Here is a 16,725-nt window from a genome sequence, read left to right as displayed (position 1 = left end):
TTTCTGTTGTGTCTTAGTGAGCAATTGCTCAGCCATTTCACTCTGTCAAAATGCATCATTTAGATCAGTGGTTTGCTAAGACAGAATGGAATGAGGCACATTACAAATCTTCATGGAAAATTACTGAAAAATGGCGGTCATGTGTACTCAATATGTAGTTTTCTGTTTGTTTGCAATAACTCTTGAATCATTTTACTTAGAGTTGTGAAAATTTGTATGAAAGTAGATCAAGAATGTACCTACACTCTATGAAACTTTTTATATATACTAATAGTGAAATCCGTGTCACTGATCTAAACATATTTCACCTCTGCTCAGTGGTGGTGGTTTTTGCGGACAAGTTCATGACTCAGAAGCTAATGGATGCTGCTGGACGCCATGGTATCACGCGTCGGTTCGTATGGATATTGTGTGATGCTTGGAATGCTGCACCCACCCATCGTGGTATTGACATCGCCTTTAGGCGCCCAATGACTGGTGATGGTAAGAGTGCGTATCAGAGCAATAGTGACACATTTAACATTTCTTTGCTGTCCATTTTGTCTCTATCCTATTTATGAACAGACTGCAGACTCAGCTCTGTTTTGTTATAAAATGAAGGGTATTTATTATGGAAAACATGAATCTCACATTCAGGAAACATGGAATACATACCAAAATTTGGTTCAAAGTACTCATGGAGAAAGCCCACTTGAGAGACCAAGACACATGTAGGAGAATAATGTTAGACTGAAGTCTACTATCTTCCTCATTGCAAGAAGAACAGTTTCTTAAAAATGTCAGTCAAGGACTGACCAGAGTCAAGGCAATTTTTCGACAGGTTTCCTTGGTTTTCATTTGTTTTCAGACAAATATTGAGGTGGTTCCCAAGTTCCAGTTTGCCAGCGCACGCTTCTCATGCAACCATTGCAATGGTAACTGCCTTTCAGTGGAGGCCATCAAGTTACTTGGCGTTAGTTACAAAGGATAAATGCACGTGGAGTTCATGTCTGTTTGTGAATTAATATCAGCACCTGAACAGTTCGGACATGCGTTTTAAAATTAAATTAGATACTTTCACTAAACATAGAACATTTCTGATTTCCAGGCACGTTGGTCTATGACAAAGTCAAATTTAATTAAGACCATAAACAGACTTTTCCCATCATAAACTGTCAAACTTACTTTATAAGCAGGCTGCAATAAGCTTAACATACTGCAAAAAATGCTATTTTGAACCTTGTTGACTATATTTCGAAGTAAACCCTTTCCAGTATAATTTATTTTACCACAAATTAAAATGTTTGTAACACTAAAGTTCCACTCCTGCTACCCTTCATCAGAAGAACTATCAGACGAAGCCTGGGAAACTTCTAGCAATGAAATTGTCCCCTCCTCCAATGTGTGTCTCACATTTTCCCACGATTCTTCTCTTTATAAGTTATCTACACTTTCACTGTGTTTCCTCTCTCAGTGCAACAGCCACCTGCAGATACATCAGAGGCACAAAATGATGAGAGAGTATTGGAAGGGGCCCTGGCTGTTCAGCCTTTGTCCCGCAACCTTGCAGGCTTTGACACTTACTTCAAGTCCCTCAGTCCCAGCCATGGCACAATCAATCCCTGGTTTGAAGAGTGTCTCAGAGAGTACTGTAGAAGGCAACACAGTGGTGCTCACTACAGACTTCCTTCATTACAGGTAAGTTTCCTACCAGAGTACAGATGCCTTCCTCCTCCTCCTCCTCTTCTCCTCCTCTCCTTGTTCAGTTCTCACTGTTCCTCTGGAATGGCAATGGAAGGTTACAGTGTGTTCCAGCTTCATGTTCCTCATATATTTCCCACGTTTCTACACACACATGTAAAGCAGAGTGTGTTGAATTTGTGGCCCCCACAGCAGTGGCTATGAAGAGCACTACCCCCCCCAGTTGTGACATCACGTAGTCCAGTAGAAGTTCATGGTCTTTGCGAAGAACGTACTGCCTCCATCTTCACAGTCAAAAAGAAAACCAAGAAACCAATGAAGATCAAGAAGAAATGTTCATCAGAATTATCTTCCCACATCTTATTAACTAATCTCACATCCCAGAAACTAGTACTTATCAAAGTATGATATGTAAATTACCATTTTGTATTTTTAAATTACACTTTATTGATAATGGAAAGTAAGACATCACATGGCATATATTCATATATTTAATACTTTCCATTATGTGATGGAGCAGTGTACCTTGTTATAATCATAGATCACAACAGTCGCTTTAAAATTTGTATGAAAACCTTTGTTTCTCGCGTCCGTGACATTCTCGAAGCCATACGAGTCCCATGGGTAGCGCAAAATGAGCAACAGACCTCGCAAAGCTTCCCAAAAGAAAAAGAACTTGAGTGCTCTCTATTGGGAAGCAAGAAGCAAAATGGGTTGAATGATCCCAAATGCAGCCATTGGAAACGGAGCAAGCAGCCAACCTTTATGTCTGCTGGAAAGTAAATACATATCAATGAAATAACTTTTGGGGTTATGTCTGCTAACTTTAGGCTTTGGAAGTCTAGCAAGACTCTTGTAAACTGTTCAGACTGGAGCATACCTATAGCCTAACACACCACGATATTTAAAATAACATATGTTGTAGCCATAAGCACCATTAGGATTGTTTCCAGGGGACAGCCACTTTTCCAACGGAGGAAGATTGAAAACTTGCTTACAGACTTCTGTTTATTCTATGATGCTAGAGTATTCAAGACAGGAGAATACAATAATCTGCACTGATTTGCATTATCACCAAAAGAAAAATTTGTACCTCCAAAATTACATATTTATTGTAATTAATTACTTCCTTGCCATAGTAATGAATTCATGTGAAACATGATATTATGTGTTAATGGATCTGCCTGTATGGGTGTTGAAAACTGTAACCCAGTTACTGCTTCCCCTGAGCGCAGGTGTGACCAAACATCTATGAGTTCTGGTCATTGTTTATATATAAAATGTATCTACAAATATATTGAATTAACAGTTTTACTATAAAATAGAATTTTTTTCAAATCCAGTAAACAACTCAGGTCAGAAGTCCAAGCAAGCCAGTGCTTTGATTAGTTCAGATTACTGAGGTTCCTTTTTATTATCAATATTTGATCAATTTCATACTGTTCTTCATATTCAATTTTTTAAAATGTGGGGGGGGGCAGATGTCTGTCCCCCCTCCCCCTGTCCCCTGCTGGAGCCCATGCTTGTAGAATTTATTGATTTATATCCCACCATAAATGGCAAATTCTAAGGGCAAGCAAATTGTACATTTTCTGCTGGCAACATGATGCATTCCCACAGATACAGGGTGACATGACAAGCCCACCAGAAGAGATCACTACATGGACAGACATTACGTCAGACAGCACCACAGGGGCCACAACACTGGAGACTCCCGAGACATGTGAGCAGCATGGGGGGCGGAGGTATCGGCAACAGAAGTACCTGCATTTTGTGCGTGACGCTGTGTATGCTGTGGCACAGGCCCTGCATAACCTGCAAGCGAGCCTGTGTGGGCCTGGTTTCACTGGGGTGTGTGAAGACATGCGCCACATTGACAGTGATCTCCTGCGGACATATCTCGCCAATGTTACCTTCAACGGTGAGCCTACAGCCTACCACTTGAGTAAGATTCATCTGACAGACTCCACTGACTCAAATAACTGATTGAATGATGTCTCACTGAATTCACCGACTAGACTCATCAACAGATGACTGATTGATTAATAAACCAGTGGACTGATCATTGACTGTACTTTGTGGCCTTATTGAGTGCCATGAGTGACTGACTCATATGAATGGCCTTTCACTGCCTAGGCTGTTGTACTCTGTGGCCCTAAGCCTCTCAAAGCATCTTGCTTCTCCCACTGGAGCAAAAGCTGAACTATTTCCAACAGAAACCAAAGGCACTTTTCTTGGAACTGAAATCTGCCAGGAAGAGATTTGTTGATTCTAAAGGTTTTTGATGATTGTGTATTAACACTCAGGGATTGCTGGGTCTTTGGACTTTGTCCATTGTCCAGTATTGTAAAGGTCCAATGACTGAATGGCCCCAACACAAGTAGTATCTCCCCCCGTCTCACCTGAGAAAATAAACAGACCCATGTTCCGAAACGTGTTCTTTGGATTTGTGGATGATGGACAAAGTCCAAAAACCCACTAATCCTAAAAAGCTATGTAGATCACTCATTACTACAAATTGGGGCTCATCATTTTACTCAAGAGAAACAATTTACATTTATGTTTTCATTGGATTTTTCAATTGACCTAACCCTTCTGGCCACACTATGCCCCTGGGGTCGACTCAGCCTCTAACAGAAATGAGTACCAGGAATCTTCCTGGGGGTAAAAGGTGGCTGGCATGTAAGTCTGACAACCTTACTGCCATCTATAAGCCAACCGTCTAGAAGTTGTGGGAGCCTCAACCTCTCACACCCATATGGACCTCCATGGCCTGGTACAGGGACAGCTCTACCTTTATATACTCATTTCATTCCCAGTGAGCCTGTAATCTCTGTTAAGTCTCAGAGCCTGACTCTAGCATACAGAAGTGTATAAGCAACAGAGACCTACATGATCCTTCTGTTCCAGATGAGGGAGGTAGGCCTTTCAAGTTCATAAATGGTCGGGATGGACCGCCACGATATTCCATACTGAACTTCCAGAGAGACAGCAATGGTCACCGCTACCACTGGAAAGCTGTCGGCAACTACACGCGTGAGTGCAGCAAGCTGTACGTCTGTTGCTCTTGTACAGCTTCACTTGGGGCTACTGAACTCCGAGGAAGCGCCTGGTAGAAGTAAGAAACTGGGGTAGTTCAGTCGGTATAGTGACTAGGCTGTGAGCTGAATGACAGAGGAATCGGGGTTTGATTCCCAGCAGAGGCAAGAGATTCTTATGTTCTCCACAGCATCCAGACCAGTTCTTGGGTCCACACAACCTCATACCTAATGGGTAGTGGGGACTCTACACAGGAATAAAGAAACTGGGGTGTGGAGATGACCATTATCCTCCATGTAATGATGAGGTTAGGAATGCACAGAGCTATACCTCCACTCCCCCATACAGCTTCATGATGATACATACCATATGTAGCACACCCACTTTAACATTTTTAAACTTCGAATTATGCTCACATGGTGTATTTATATGCTCCATATCATTCTCAGAATAAGCAGTGATTATTTCCCTAGGCAGCATTAACCAAGTGATAATGGGGAATTCTTATATGCCATTTAGAATTACTTCAGGCTTCAAAGGACAATACACAAAGACACAAATGACTGAATAATGTTATTCATCTCTTCTGATTGGCAAGAACCCAGGGAGATCTGTTTATGCTGGAGCCAATATCAATGACTCATGGTAGTAAGATGGCAAGGGCGTAAAGCTGACCACTCACTTCCAGCTGGCGCCAAGGTTAAGAAAATGTGGATCTATACATACATTCCCCAATACACCTTTATGGCACAGTGCTTAATTAGTTAAGCACAGGGTAAAATTTATCCTTTACATGTCTCGGCCTAACCCGCCATCATCATGTGTACAGGTTGTTGTGACAGAGGACTCTGCTGCCCACCAGCGACCTGTACGCCTGATAATGGCGGGTAGGCTGAAACGTGTAGTGACAATACAGAGAAGACAATGAGAGAATATCAGCTGATGTTGCACAAAACAGCAAAAAGTGGAATGCAGAATCTCATCTACACAGTGCAACAGGATGCTGCAGTTTAATATTAATTAGACAAAGTCATGGGAAGACATTTTCATGTGATGCTGATATCATCTGTGCTCACAGTGGATGACAATGGATTGCCGATACTCAACATTGACCATGATGCTATTAGCTACCGGAAAGGAGAGGCCTTCCCAACATCCACCTGTGCCACACCATGCGCCATGCACCAGGTTAAAATCCAGGTAGGATCCAGTGGTTATGCTGGACTACATATAAAATCAAATTCACCTAAAAGCAATAACAAATTTAAATTAAATCAATTGTGCTGTTTCAGAGACAGGTTATAATATGATTTCTAAGTTATGTGTACATTTTACATACAAACCATACATAAGATTATAAATCCATATGCATATATCGCTGAAACATAAGGCTGGGAGAAATGCAACGGATGATATTGTAACGTGCTGAAATGTCATTTCCTAGGCAACAATCCATCCATTCCTAGACAACGGAAGCAACGCAATGTTATAATTCCAACAAAGACTTTCCACGGTTACAACGAATTGTTAGCAGCAGTGTGTGACACTCACTGTTAGAATTACAATATTTCATTGCTTTTGTTGTCTAGGAATGGATGGATCATTGCCAAGGAAATGACTTTGGATATGCGTTCTTCAGCACATTACAATATCATAATCTCATAATGCTCATGTTCTAAGCAAAAATTCTATCAGTAATAATGCAAAAGTAACCAGCATGAAAGTAATCATGCACTGTGAGCTAAAAGTCTGTATACAGGCTTTCTCTGGGGATTTGGTAATGTCACATGCTATTTATTCCCACAGCAACGAGAAGATACATGTTGCTGGCGCTGTCGGAGTTGCGGCAAGTACCAAGTCAAGGTAGACGAGTACCACTGCGAGGACTGTGCAATGGGATCCCTGCCCTCACATGACCACTCTCGCTGTGTGGCCATCCCTGAAGAGTTTATTGACTACCAGAACCCCTGGGCTATTGCAGCCATGGCAGTTGCAAGTCTCGGTCAGTCTCACATTTGATGTTCTCTGTCATTTACTGAAATAGAGAGTCTTACTGCATGAGGACTGTCTTTTGAGATGTCATGCTGTGTATGAGCAGAATGGTTGAAGTTCGCAAGTGTTTCAGAGGAGCATTCTGGGTCCTGCAGCAATTGCTGCTTGGCTTATTCTTCAAGCCTGAAGATTTGGAGGAGGGGGTTGTACAATTTTTTAAATGTCCGTGAACTTCTACTGGACTACACAGCGTTATATCCCAGAAGATGCAGCTCTTCATAAGCACTGCTGTGACAATCTCGAATCCAATGTAGTACTTATATATTTCGAGAGTTTGTCCGTCATCTTAGTGTTCTGAACAGAACGTAACATTTCCTTTCTCACGTGAAAATATTGAGACCTGATTGCTGTTTATTATCCCATAGACCCAGCTAAGCTCAGTCATTGGGCAACTTAGGTCAGTCACCTAAAACTACATAAGACACAAGTCCTCTTGACAAAATCTTATCTTCATGGCTTATATAGTTTCATTTTACTGAACTATGCTGTGTGATGAATGCTAGTAACTCATTATAATGGACCAAACTAGTAGGTAATTTCCTCCATACCTCAAGGCAGAAACAGGTTCCACTTTCAGAAAGCATTCTGTTCAGAACACTAAGACAGTGGACAAAGTCCAGATACCTGTAATGTAACATACCAACATTGCAGCACTTTAGAACTGACTGGAATAATTGATAGCTTGGTAGGAGTGTGAGCGTATGTTTCCTGATTATCACTTGGGTGACATACCAAATAGGCCGCGCCATATCTCAAGCAGTTAGTCGCTGGCTTCCCACTGCAGCGGCCCAGGTTCGATCCCGGGTCTGGTCAAGTGGGATTTGTGGTGGATAAAGTGGCACTGGGGCAGGTTTTATCCAAGTACTTCGGTATCCGCTGCCAATCTTCATTCCACCAATTGTTCCACAATCACCCTCACCTATCATCTGGGGCTGGTGCAATAGGCCAGAAGTGGCCGCAGTACAAGGGACTTAGTCCCAATAAAAAAAAACATACCAGGTGTGGAGGTTATTTTAAAATGAAATGCTCTTTCAGAAGCTACTTCTTAATTAATTTATTTGCAAATTACAAATACGAAACTTAAAGTTCAATTAAACTAATAATCTGATGCCTAAGACAGCTTGTTAGAAACAAGAAAAATGTACAGTCGCCCCTACACCTAAGCACCACGCCATGGAGGTGTATGGTAAAGCTCCACACATCCAAGGCTCAGCACTTTTTGGACTTGTGTGATAAGCTTCATGTTGTAGCCGTTTTAACGCTTGGGATAAAGCCTCCATTACTGTTTGGACAGGAGACTGAGTAAACCTCAGGAACTCTAAATTAAAGAAAAATCCCAGGTCTCTGTGCCACATACAACTGAATTCCTGTGTACTGAAGATCACTCTTGCTTGGCCTGCTTCATCTCAGATGAGCTCCAAAGAAGAGAGTAAATAATAATTATGATGTCATTTTACAGTGATTTACGGGGTAACCCTGTATGTCTTTCTTCCAGCATTATGAAATCACCAATATTGTGCATACGTCCCTCACAGACAGTTAAAACAGTTACATGGTCGGTACACTAAGAACAGCCATGTGACTGTGTCATGTGAGTCCTACTTCTTTGTGCAGGAATCCTGGCTACCGTGTTTGTGCTAGTCATCTTCTGGACATACAGTGACACGCCTATAGTAAAAGCTTCTGGACGCGAGCTGAGCTACCTTTTACTGGTAGGAACACTGGCATCTTTCTGTGTCACGTTTGTGATTGTGGCACGCCCTACGCCCTTCACTTGTGGCCTGACACGATTCTTCCTTGGTTTCTGCTACACACTTTGCTATGCAGCCATAGTCACCAAGACCAATCGCATAGCACGCATCTTCAGTAATCGACCGATCTCTCCCCACAAGACAAGGTACTTCTTACATGTTTGTACCATGCATGTGTATCATCATCGTCATCATCATCATCATCATCCATGGATTGTCTATTTAGTCTATTGTGGCCCCAAATATATTATTTAAGATTTTATTCTCAGAACCTCTTAAGGTGTAATTATAGAAGATGTTAAAAAAGGTGTCTGTTTTAATTTTTGTGAGACTTAGAATGGTTTCTTCATCACATTAATGGATATCCAAAATCATACTTCACTTGGAAGTCATATATAGGAAGCAGTTCTGAGATACAAGAATCCCATGCTTTCTGAAAGTTCCAGCCATATTATATTCCCTGTTATCAGCATTCCTACCCAGCACCAACACAATAACAGCAATAACAAGGGAAGGAGGAGTAGCAGTAGTAGTAGCAGTAGCATAGTGGTAGTAGTAATGATTCTATGACAGTGATAAAACTGGATTCATGTGGTTCAGGATACAGTTCATTGGAAGCTCTTGTGGGTAGAGTACTGAACCTCTGTTCCATGAAATTTGTTCTTATGCACAGTTTACTGTTTGTCCACTCTCAGAAGAAAGTGCTACATCTTGTGCATGTTCTTTAGGTATACTAATTAAAATAATACTGGATTATTTGCATAGGTACACGAGCCCAACGTCTCAGCTGGTTATAACAGCTCTGCTGACATCTGTGGAGATCGTGATCAATGTATCATGGCTCATGTATGAACCACCTTCTGTGACACACTCATTCCCGACACGTGAGTCACGCCTGCTCATCTGTGAGGGGCTAGAGAACTACTCCTACATGGTGGGACTCCTCTACCCCTTTATTCTCATAGGTAATATCTTCTTACATGTGCTGAACACAGTCTGTAGTCATAAACATGTTTCCTCCTGAGATCAGTGCAATCTGCTTCCATGCTACGGGACTCATGGATTCAGACACTAAATTCAGGAAAATTTTAAATTTAGGCCATTTAATACTGATATCACCGACTTGGAAACAGTGATGTTCCATAGAGGCCATGCTAATATTCTTTACAGAGAAAGAAAGTATACTTGAAAATCTTTAGACATCATAAAATCACATTTCTTAAAAATACAGGGTCATTGGCCCTACACAATGAAGAAGTGACATTTACAGCCTCATGTACACAGGCCACAGACAGTTAGGCATTTCAAGAAATAATTTTCAGGATTCTGATAAACAGTTATCTGGCAGTTTTTGCAATTCCACCTTCTAGAAAATTAACATTGTAAAAATATTAAATTTCACTCATTTCAGGGAATGTCACTGAATTCCAACACAGAATCACACAACACTGATTTTCTCTTCCTTTTCCAAATATACAGAACAGGCATGAGTGATGGTGACATGTTTGTACACCATTCATTTCTTCATGTTTAACCAGGAAAGTTCTAAATGAATTATCCTGAACTATACCATAAAGAAATATATGATTAACTACACTGAACTCACCATTTGGTGTCCCTCGAGTTAAGGTTTTCCCCTATATTAACGTTGAATTTCAATGAATCAAACTCAATAATCTCAGTGTTAAATTATTTTAATTTAAGATTTTCCTCAGTTTAGTGTTCAAATCTGCTGGTTCACAATGAAACTTAAATATGGGTTTCACTGTACTTATTTTTCAGTTTCCTCTGAATGAAACCTCTTGAAGTTCACTTCAGAATAATATGTGAGGACTTTCATTTTTACAGCCCAAGCATGTTGTATCTCTGTTCCTACAGGTTTATGTACAGCATATGCTGTGAAGACACGCAAGTGTCCAGGTGGCTTCAATGAAACGCGGCACATAGCCTTCACCAACTACACTGCCATCATCATCTGGCTTGCATTTGTGCCACTCTACCTCGCTTCAACCAGCAACTCCATCAGGGTTGTCACCCTGGCAATATCCCTGTCCCTCAGGTAGTTCTCAACAAATTTGTTTAGACACACAGAACAGATTCAAGGGCTGTAAACAATAGAATTGTGAATGGATTAAGAAATAAACAGCCTCTTAATTTGGAAACTGAAATGCTATATAAAGACTAGGCCATAGTTAGATCACAAGTCTGCAAGCTAATTTAAGGTACAGGAAATGGTAGAATTATCATGATGAGAGTTTTAGGAAACCTATTACACTGTGTCATTGGCCNGCACATAGTACAATCATGAAAACACTTTCGTTGTTTAAGATGTACACAGTTATGTTTGCTGCGTGGACACTGCTACAATATGTCGGCGTGTAAAAGCACAACACTTGCTAGGATTGTTGAATGCACTATCAATTCTCACATTCCGTCCGAAACTTCCCTCAAGTTAAAAACGTCAATGTTAAAATATTTAAATATTTAAAATTTAAAACATTTGATGTAAATGTTAAGCTCCTCCTCGTTGATTCTTCCTAAAGATGGGAGATGTCAGCTTGAGGTTGTATGTCTTGTGGTTAGATGTTTCCGATGTGCTGTGTGTTGTGTACTCTGATGATGGTTGTATTAAACCGAAACATGTAAGGCAGAAGTGATAAAGAAGTGACCTACAAATTGTTACACTGGACGGACTTTCTATTGATTCTATTGACTTTCTGATTTTCTTATTTCTTCCAGTGGACTGGTACAGCTGGGATGCCTGTTTTCTCCAAAGGTGTACATTGTGCTGTTCAAACCAGAAAAGAATACAAAAGAAGTTGTCATGTCCCAGCATCGCAGCTCATCTTATCTTGCCACGCCAACAACCGCCAACCAAACGCCCGTTCCAGTTGTTGTCAGTGGTATGTGCTAAGCTGTGGATCAGAAGCTATTACTGCATTGCTGATCTCAACAGGATAAAAACTCTTGTTAACAGGTCATAACCCAAAATATATAAATGTTGGGGCTGCCTGGGACAGAGTTCATTCTCAAAAAAAAAAAAAAAAAAAGATGTGCATGGATCATTATAGAAGGCAATTCTCTTTTTCTACATAAAGAGAGCTTCCCACTTTCAAATGGAGAAATGAACTGCAACGGCCCATGAGACGTGCTTGCTTAAAGTGGCTAACACTTCTGCCTCAAACAGAGAGGTCAGAAATAAGTAGGATATAATTTATTTATGTCTAACATGACAGTTCCTCCACTTAAAATTTTCTTAATTTTGGTGCTCAAGTTCATTGATCCAAAGAGAAACCTAAAAAGGCTGAGGTTTCACTCTGTTTGTACCCTTCATCCTAAGTTTCCCCAAAATGTTCCCACTCATTGATAACACAAAGAATGCCTCAACAAACAAGAGACGGAACATGTGTGCTTCACATTATACCATTGTATTCTTCAGCAGGGGGCATGCACCATGTGCAGGATGCTTCAGATGTGACAGTCAGTGCTGGGTCTGTGGTTGCAGAACTTAACAGGAAGGCCCAGCAGCATAAGCTTAGGCCACAGTACAGCCCACAGGTGGCCCGCACATGTGAGTCTCAGAGTTTTAGTGTGTGTAGTATTGTATCATATAGGCCACACCATAGCTCAAGCAGTTAGTCACCGTCTTCCCACCGCACCTGCCCAGGTTCAAACCTGGGTCTGGTCAAGTGGGATTTGTGGTGGACAAAGTGGCGCTGGGGTAGGTTTTCTCCAAGTACTTCGGTTTCCCCTGTCAATCTTCATTCCACCAAGATTCTTTATCATCATAATCACCCGGGGCAGGTACATTAGGCCAATCAGTGGCCGCTGTGCAGAGTGGACCCAACTGGACTCCAACCCCCACTATGCGAGTAGTATAATATAATTCTATACACCACCTTCAAATTTTTCCTATAGGAATTGGTCAGAAATTTTCCTCACAAACTTATGTTCAGTCTCTACGTGATTTTTGAGAGATGAGGACACGCAGCGGACAGCGCTTCTGCTCATTTTTGCATGACAGTGATTTTTAAACTGGTTGACTAGGTGAAATTAGTCTGTGGTTGCAGAAACGCCCTCGCTAAACAAAGGTGAGAATGAGAGTAATGTCCTGTTTCCACTGGAAAAGGTGCAAAGTTGACAGGTCCGAACAGCCGAGGTTTTCAAGTTAGCAGCCAGAGACCCCGTTCGCAACTGGAGAACCAAGAAGTTGTATCATGCACGCAGAGAAAGAGATGATGTGACAAATGAGGAGACAGAACTCCAACAGACTGTAGAACTACTTAAGGAAGAAATGTTCGAGCAAACAGCACTGTCTTATGGGCTGCAATGTCAGGCAGGCTGGTAGGAGTTTACTGATGTTTTGGAGGGGCATACTGCCTGCATCTTCACAGCCAAAAGTAAGCAAATCAAGAAAACAGCAAAAATGTTGGTACCTTGCTTGGCTTGCTCTTTGACCCCAAGATGGAGACAGTATGCTTGTTCAATACTGCAGTGGACTTCTGCAGAAGATAGCCATTGCTGTTTAAGAATATATTTTACCAATCACCCTAAAAAATTCAGATTCTACATGTACCATTTTTTTAAATTAATATTTGGTATATTCATTCATTTCTTATTTTCACTTTTCATTCATTTCCAAAAATTCTGTGGTGGGGGGTTGGGAGTCACTGGCTTGTTCCACTCCTGCTGGCATCCATGAGTACAACACACTAGTGGTTAAGTCCAGTTAGGCATAAGCACAGTAATACTAAATTCTACAAATGGACACAGTTCTAAGCTAGTTCTGTGCCAGTCAAATCAACTTCACAATCTCACAACCTATTTCTTTAAGAAAGTATTTTCATTTTCATATTTTTTCTCATCTTTTTAGTGGTCATTATCCAAGAGGCTTTCTCACCAGCATTATGTTAACATTACTTTTCCCCAAACTTCCTTGATTTCACTGCAATGTTAATATGATGTGAGCTATGTATCTAACAAAGTTATTTATTTATATCTTAAGAAATTGAATAACAGTTGAATTAATAAAAAAAAAAAAAGCATTGAAATATTCAAAATGTAAATGACCTGTTACTACAGGGAGAGGACGACCACTGCCAACACCCATGGGTCAAAACTCCCCAGTACATAATCAGTCATCTACAAGCTCCATCAGAGAAGAGGACTCGATTGACATTTCTGAGCAGGCAAGCACTAAATCCAGTCCAGCGTGAAGGAGAGGACAGGATTCTGTGACACCAGAAGAACCCTCTTGTAAGGAAATGAGTACTGGAGCATCTGGGTGCTGAGATATAGCTAAGATATAGCCATTGCTCAGTGGCAGGGTTAACTTGTTTACAGTCACATTTAAACCTTCATGCAAGTCACTTCTGAAAACATTCAATACAAGAATTTCACTTTCCTTCTGTTAAAAGTCTCATGTTTTGGAAGGGATCAGATTTTTTTAGTATATTTTTTATTCTTCCAAAAATACAAGAGAGTGTCTCAGACCAAATGAAAAGTATCTAATTTTTGGCTTCAAAATTATCTTGCATCATTTGTGAAGTCACAAACTCATTTGTATTTGTTTGATTTAAGCAAATGACTTAAAAATCAACATTAAGCATAGAATTTCTGTCAATCTATGTCCATAACTTCAGTAACAATGACAATATTGTTGCCATGAAGTGCCAGACACAACATGCTGAGTCTCATTTCATACATACAGCTGCAATCATGAAAACAAAAATGTAACAACTTTTCATATTGCTTCAAAATATAATTCTGGTCTGCAAGTCTTGCCACAAAGTAGGCTGGGCTAGAATAAAACATTCCAATGAATGTGGCCTCTGACAGGTTTCAGTTTTCCAAAGAAAATATAAAATTGGTGTGAAGTATGAGAAAAGAGTCTTTACTTTATTGTGAAGACACTTCAGTGCTTGAGATTATTTCCATTAACGTGAATGAAAATTTCCGTCTTGTTGAATTATCTCTGTCCCCTTTATAGAAACATGGTGTGCCCTTATTCTGCACTTTCCTTTTAAATCATATGTTATCCTAGTTCTCAGAAACGTTTAATGTACTCAAAAATACTTAAATTATAAAAAAAGTTTTTTACTGTATTCCAAAATACTTTCTCAAATTTTTTATAATTTGTATAATATTTAATCAGACAGTGCATTTCCTGATTGTGTTTCAAATTTTGTATCTTGGATGAATAATGTTCAAGATGAAATTGACAGTTCATTCATTTTTTACCTTATACAGCCAAAATTAAATTAAATTAAACACTTGTGACAGTGGGTAAATATCTCCAGAGAATATAACAGAATCATTCAAGGTGAGTGAATCACCAAAAAACACAGAGAATTGAGTATCAAGGCCAGAAATCCTCTTGGGGGTAAAGGGTGGCCAACGCGTGAGGCTGACAACCTCACAGACATCTGTGAGCTGATTGCCTAGAGAAAATGTGGGAGCCTCAACATCTCATAACCTCATGGGCCTTCACGGCCTGTCACAGGGATAGCTTCACCGTTTTAACCTTTCACGTAAGAAAATGGAAGAAAGCTTGTTGGAAGCATCCTGTGAGATAAACTGGTCTCAATAGGCATTACATGAGAAAGGATGATGATAATCATCATACTCGTCAAATTTAGTAACTGATTTAGATATTTACATACTGTCATACGGAACATTTAATTTCCTAAATTTAAATCTCCATAGCAATAACTATTAGCATTGTGAAGTCTGTAGCCTGGAATTCAAGGAGGGGCTGTGTCTGAACATTCAGTTTATTTCTGAGATAATCCTACTGTACAAATTTGTACTCCTCAAAATGCTATTCTTTAGTGCTGTCTTATAACTAATACTGAACTTCTCATAAAATGGTTAAAAGGCTCATTTTGTTGACTGTTATGAAAGTGTTTTCTTCTGATGGACACTGGTTGCAGTAACTACATCAGGTGCATGGGAATGAACCCACCGCCTTCTGTTTTTACAACACACAAATGACTTCAGTGTCGATGTGCTAGTAAGATACATAGTGCTTCGCTCAGTATTCCATTCCCATGTGTACTAGTCACTGTAGTAATTAGTTGTCAGCAGGTAGTGGAACTTTATGAATTTCACATACATGTAATAAAATTAAATTTTGACATAACAGACCAATTAATTGAAATACTTTAAGTCTTAAAAAGACACAGTTTTGCTAAATTGGGAATGGTGGTATGATATTCAGACTTACTGTCATGCTGTACTCAACATGGCAAAGGGTTAGTGTAACTGATGGACAGAAATAGCAAAGCTGTCTTTGAATGAGAGACTGATAAAGACTGACAAAGGATTAATATCAAATTTGATGTCCTTAGTTCTTTGTGTGAGCATTTGAATGGCTTGGTTATACCTGTTAAAACTTCCTTATAGCTTTTTGACTCATAATTTTCATGAGAATCAAAGGATACAAACAATCAACTACATATCAACTGCAAACTGCCACAAGCTAGCTGAATGATCCATGATACAAAATGGCTACCTCCTTATCATCTGTAAATGAGGAGTGAAAGAAACTCCAGGGATAATTACAACTTGTGTGCAAGACATGTTCTTGCGAAGTACAATCAGTATTACAACTCATGAGTCTCTCTTGACATTCTTACAGGAAAATGAAGTTCCTTACTTTTCATATGACATACCAAAAACACAATTGGTTTGCCAAAATTACCCCTGGAGTTCTGTCACATTTCTTTAATATGAATTGGTGTAAACCTAAACTGTCTCTCCACAAACTGGAGGACACAAGTGGACTTGTATGGAGCAAACACTAGTGAACAGTTACCCTTTTAAGATGGTGAGAGTCAAACCCTTGGTTTCTGATCTCCACAATTCTGTTAAAACTATTGGCATGTACCCACAAAGATGAGTACTGACTTCTGGGATATGATGCCAGGTACATCAGTAGAAGTTTGCCATTGTTTTGGAGGAACATAGTGCCTCCATCTTCAGGGTTGAAGTGTAAGCCAAGCAAGAAAGAAGCAAGGAACAAACAAAGACTGTGCTTGCTGTGTGTTTCTTATTTCTTGCTGGTTGGTCTGTTTGCTTACACTTTGACACTGAAGGCAAAGCCATCGTCTTTCTCAGAAACATCAGTAAGCTTCTACTGGACTACACAGCATCACAGCCTAGAAATGAGTGCTCTTCAGACTGCAACAAAACTGTAGTAGAC

At 40.1% G+C, this 16,725-nt stretch overlaps 3 protein-coding genes across 8 annotated transcripts in view; 1 reads left to right on the top strand and 2 right to left on the bottom strand.

Annotated features, from left to right (window-relative positions):
• Positions 1 to 14,972, top strand: part of LOC111873563 (metabotropic glutamate receptor 3) — a 36,584-nt gene extending 21,612 nt beyond the window's left edge. For 3 of the 5 annotated variants that reach the window (XM_023868364.2, XM_023868367.2, XM_023868368.2), the window contains exons 7-18: positions 319 to 489; positions 1,454 to 1,677; positions 3,301 to 3,601; positions 4,591 to 4,716; positions 5,798 to 5,919; positions 6,526 to 6,721; positions 8,386 to 8,668; positions 9,288 to 9,487; positions 10,401 to 10,581; positions 11,262 to 11,425; positions 11,962 to 12,093; positions 13,605 to 14,972. In XM_023868364.2, the coding sequence (XP_023724132.1) occupies positions 319 to 489; positions 1,454 to 1,677; positions 3,301 to 3,601; positions 4,591 to 4,716; positions 5,798 to 5,919; positions 6,526 to 6,721; positions 8,386 to 8,668; positions 9,288 to 9,487; positions 10,401 to 10,581; positions 11,262 to 11,425; positions 11,962 to 12,093; positions 13,605 to 13,738 (2,234 nt within the window). In that variant the 3' untranslated portion in view covers positions 13,739 to 14,972. The remainder of the gene's footprint in view (positions 1 to 318; positions 490 to 1,453; positions 1,678 to 3,300; positions 3,602 to 4,590; positions 4,717 to 5,797; positions 5,920 to 6,525; positions 6,722 to 8,385; positions 8,669 to 9,287; positions 9,488 to 10,400; positions 10,582 to 11,261; positions 11,426 to 11,961; positions 12,094 to 13,604) is intronic. The other 2 variants (XM_023868365.2, XM_023868366.2) reach the window with 2 other exon arrangements.
• The window catches only part of LOC117282026 (putative zinc finger protein 286B), a 57,762-nt gene that overhangs the window by 29,627 nt on the left and 11,410 nt on the right, over positions 1 to 16,725 (bottom strand). The window lies entirely within an intron of this gene.
• The window catches only part of LOC111873566 (forkhead box protein L2-like), a 73,212-nt gene continuing 62,373 nt past the window's right edge, over positions 5,887 to 16,725 (bottom strand). The window contains exon 10 of one of the 2 annotated variants that reach the window (XM_023868377.2): positions 5,887 to 5,965. The gene's annotated coding sequence lies outside the window, so the exon portion shown is untranslated. Of the gene's footprint in view, positions 5,966 to 6,698; positions 6,755 to 16,725 lie in introns of those variants that run through there. The other variant, XM_033755120.1, reaches the window with a different exon arrangement.

This window comes from Cryptotermes secundus, unplaced genomic scaffold (assembly GCF_002891405.2).
Source record: "Cryptotermes secundus unplaced genomic scaffold, Csec_1.0 scaffold631, whole genome shotgun sequence".
Taxonomy (NCBI): Eukaryota; Metazoa; Arthropoda; class Insecta; order Blattodea; family Kalotermitidae; genus Cryptotermes; species Cryptotermes secundus.
This window is presented reverse-complemented; position numbering and strand designations above follow the sequence as displayed.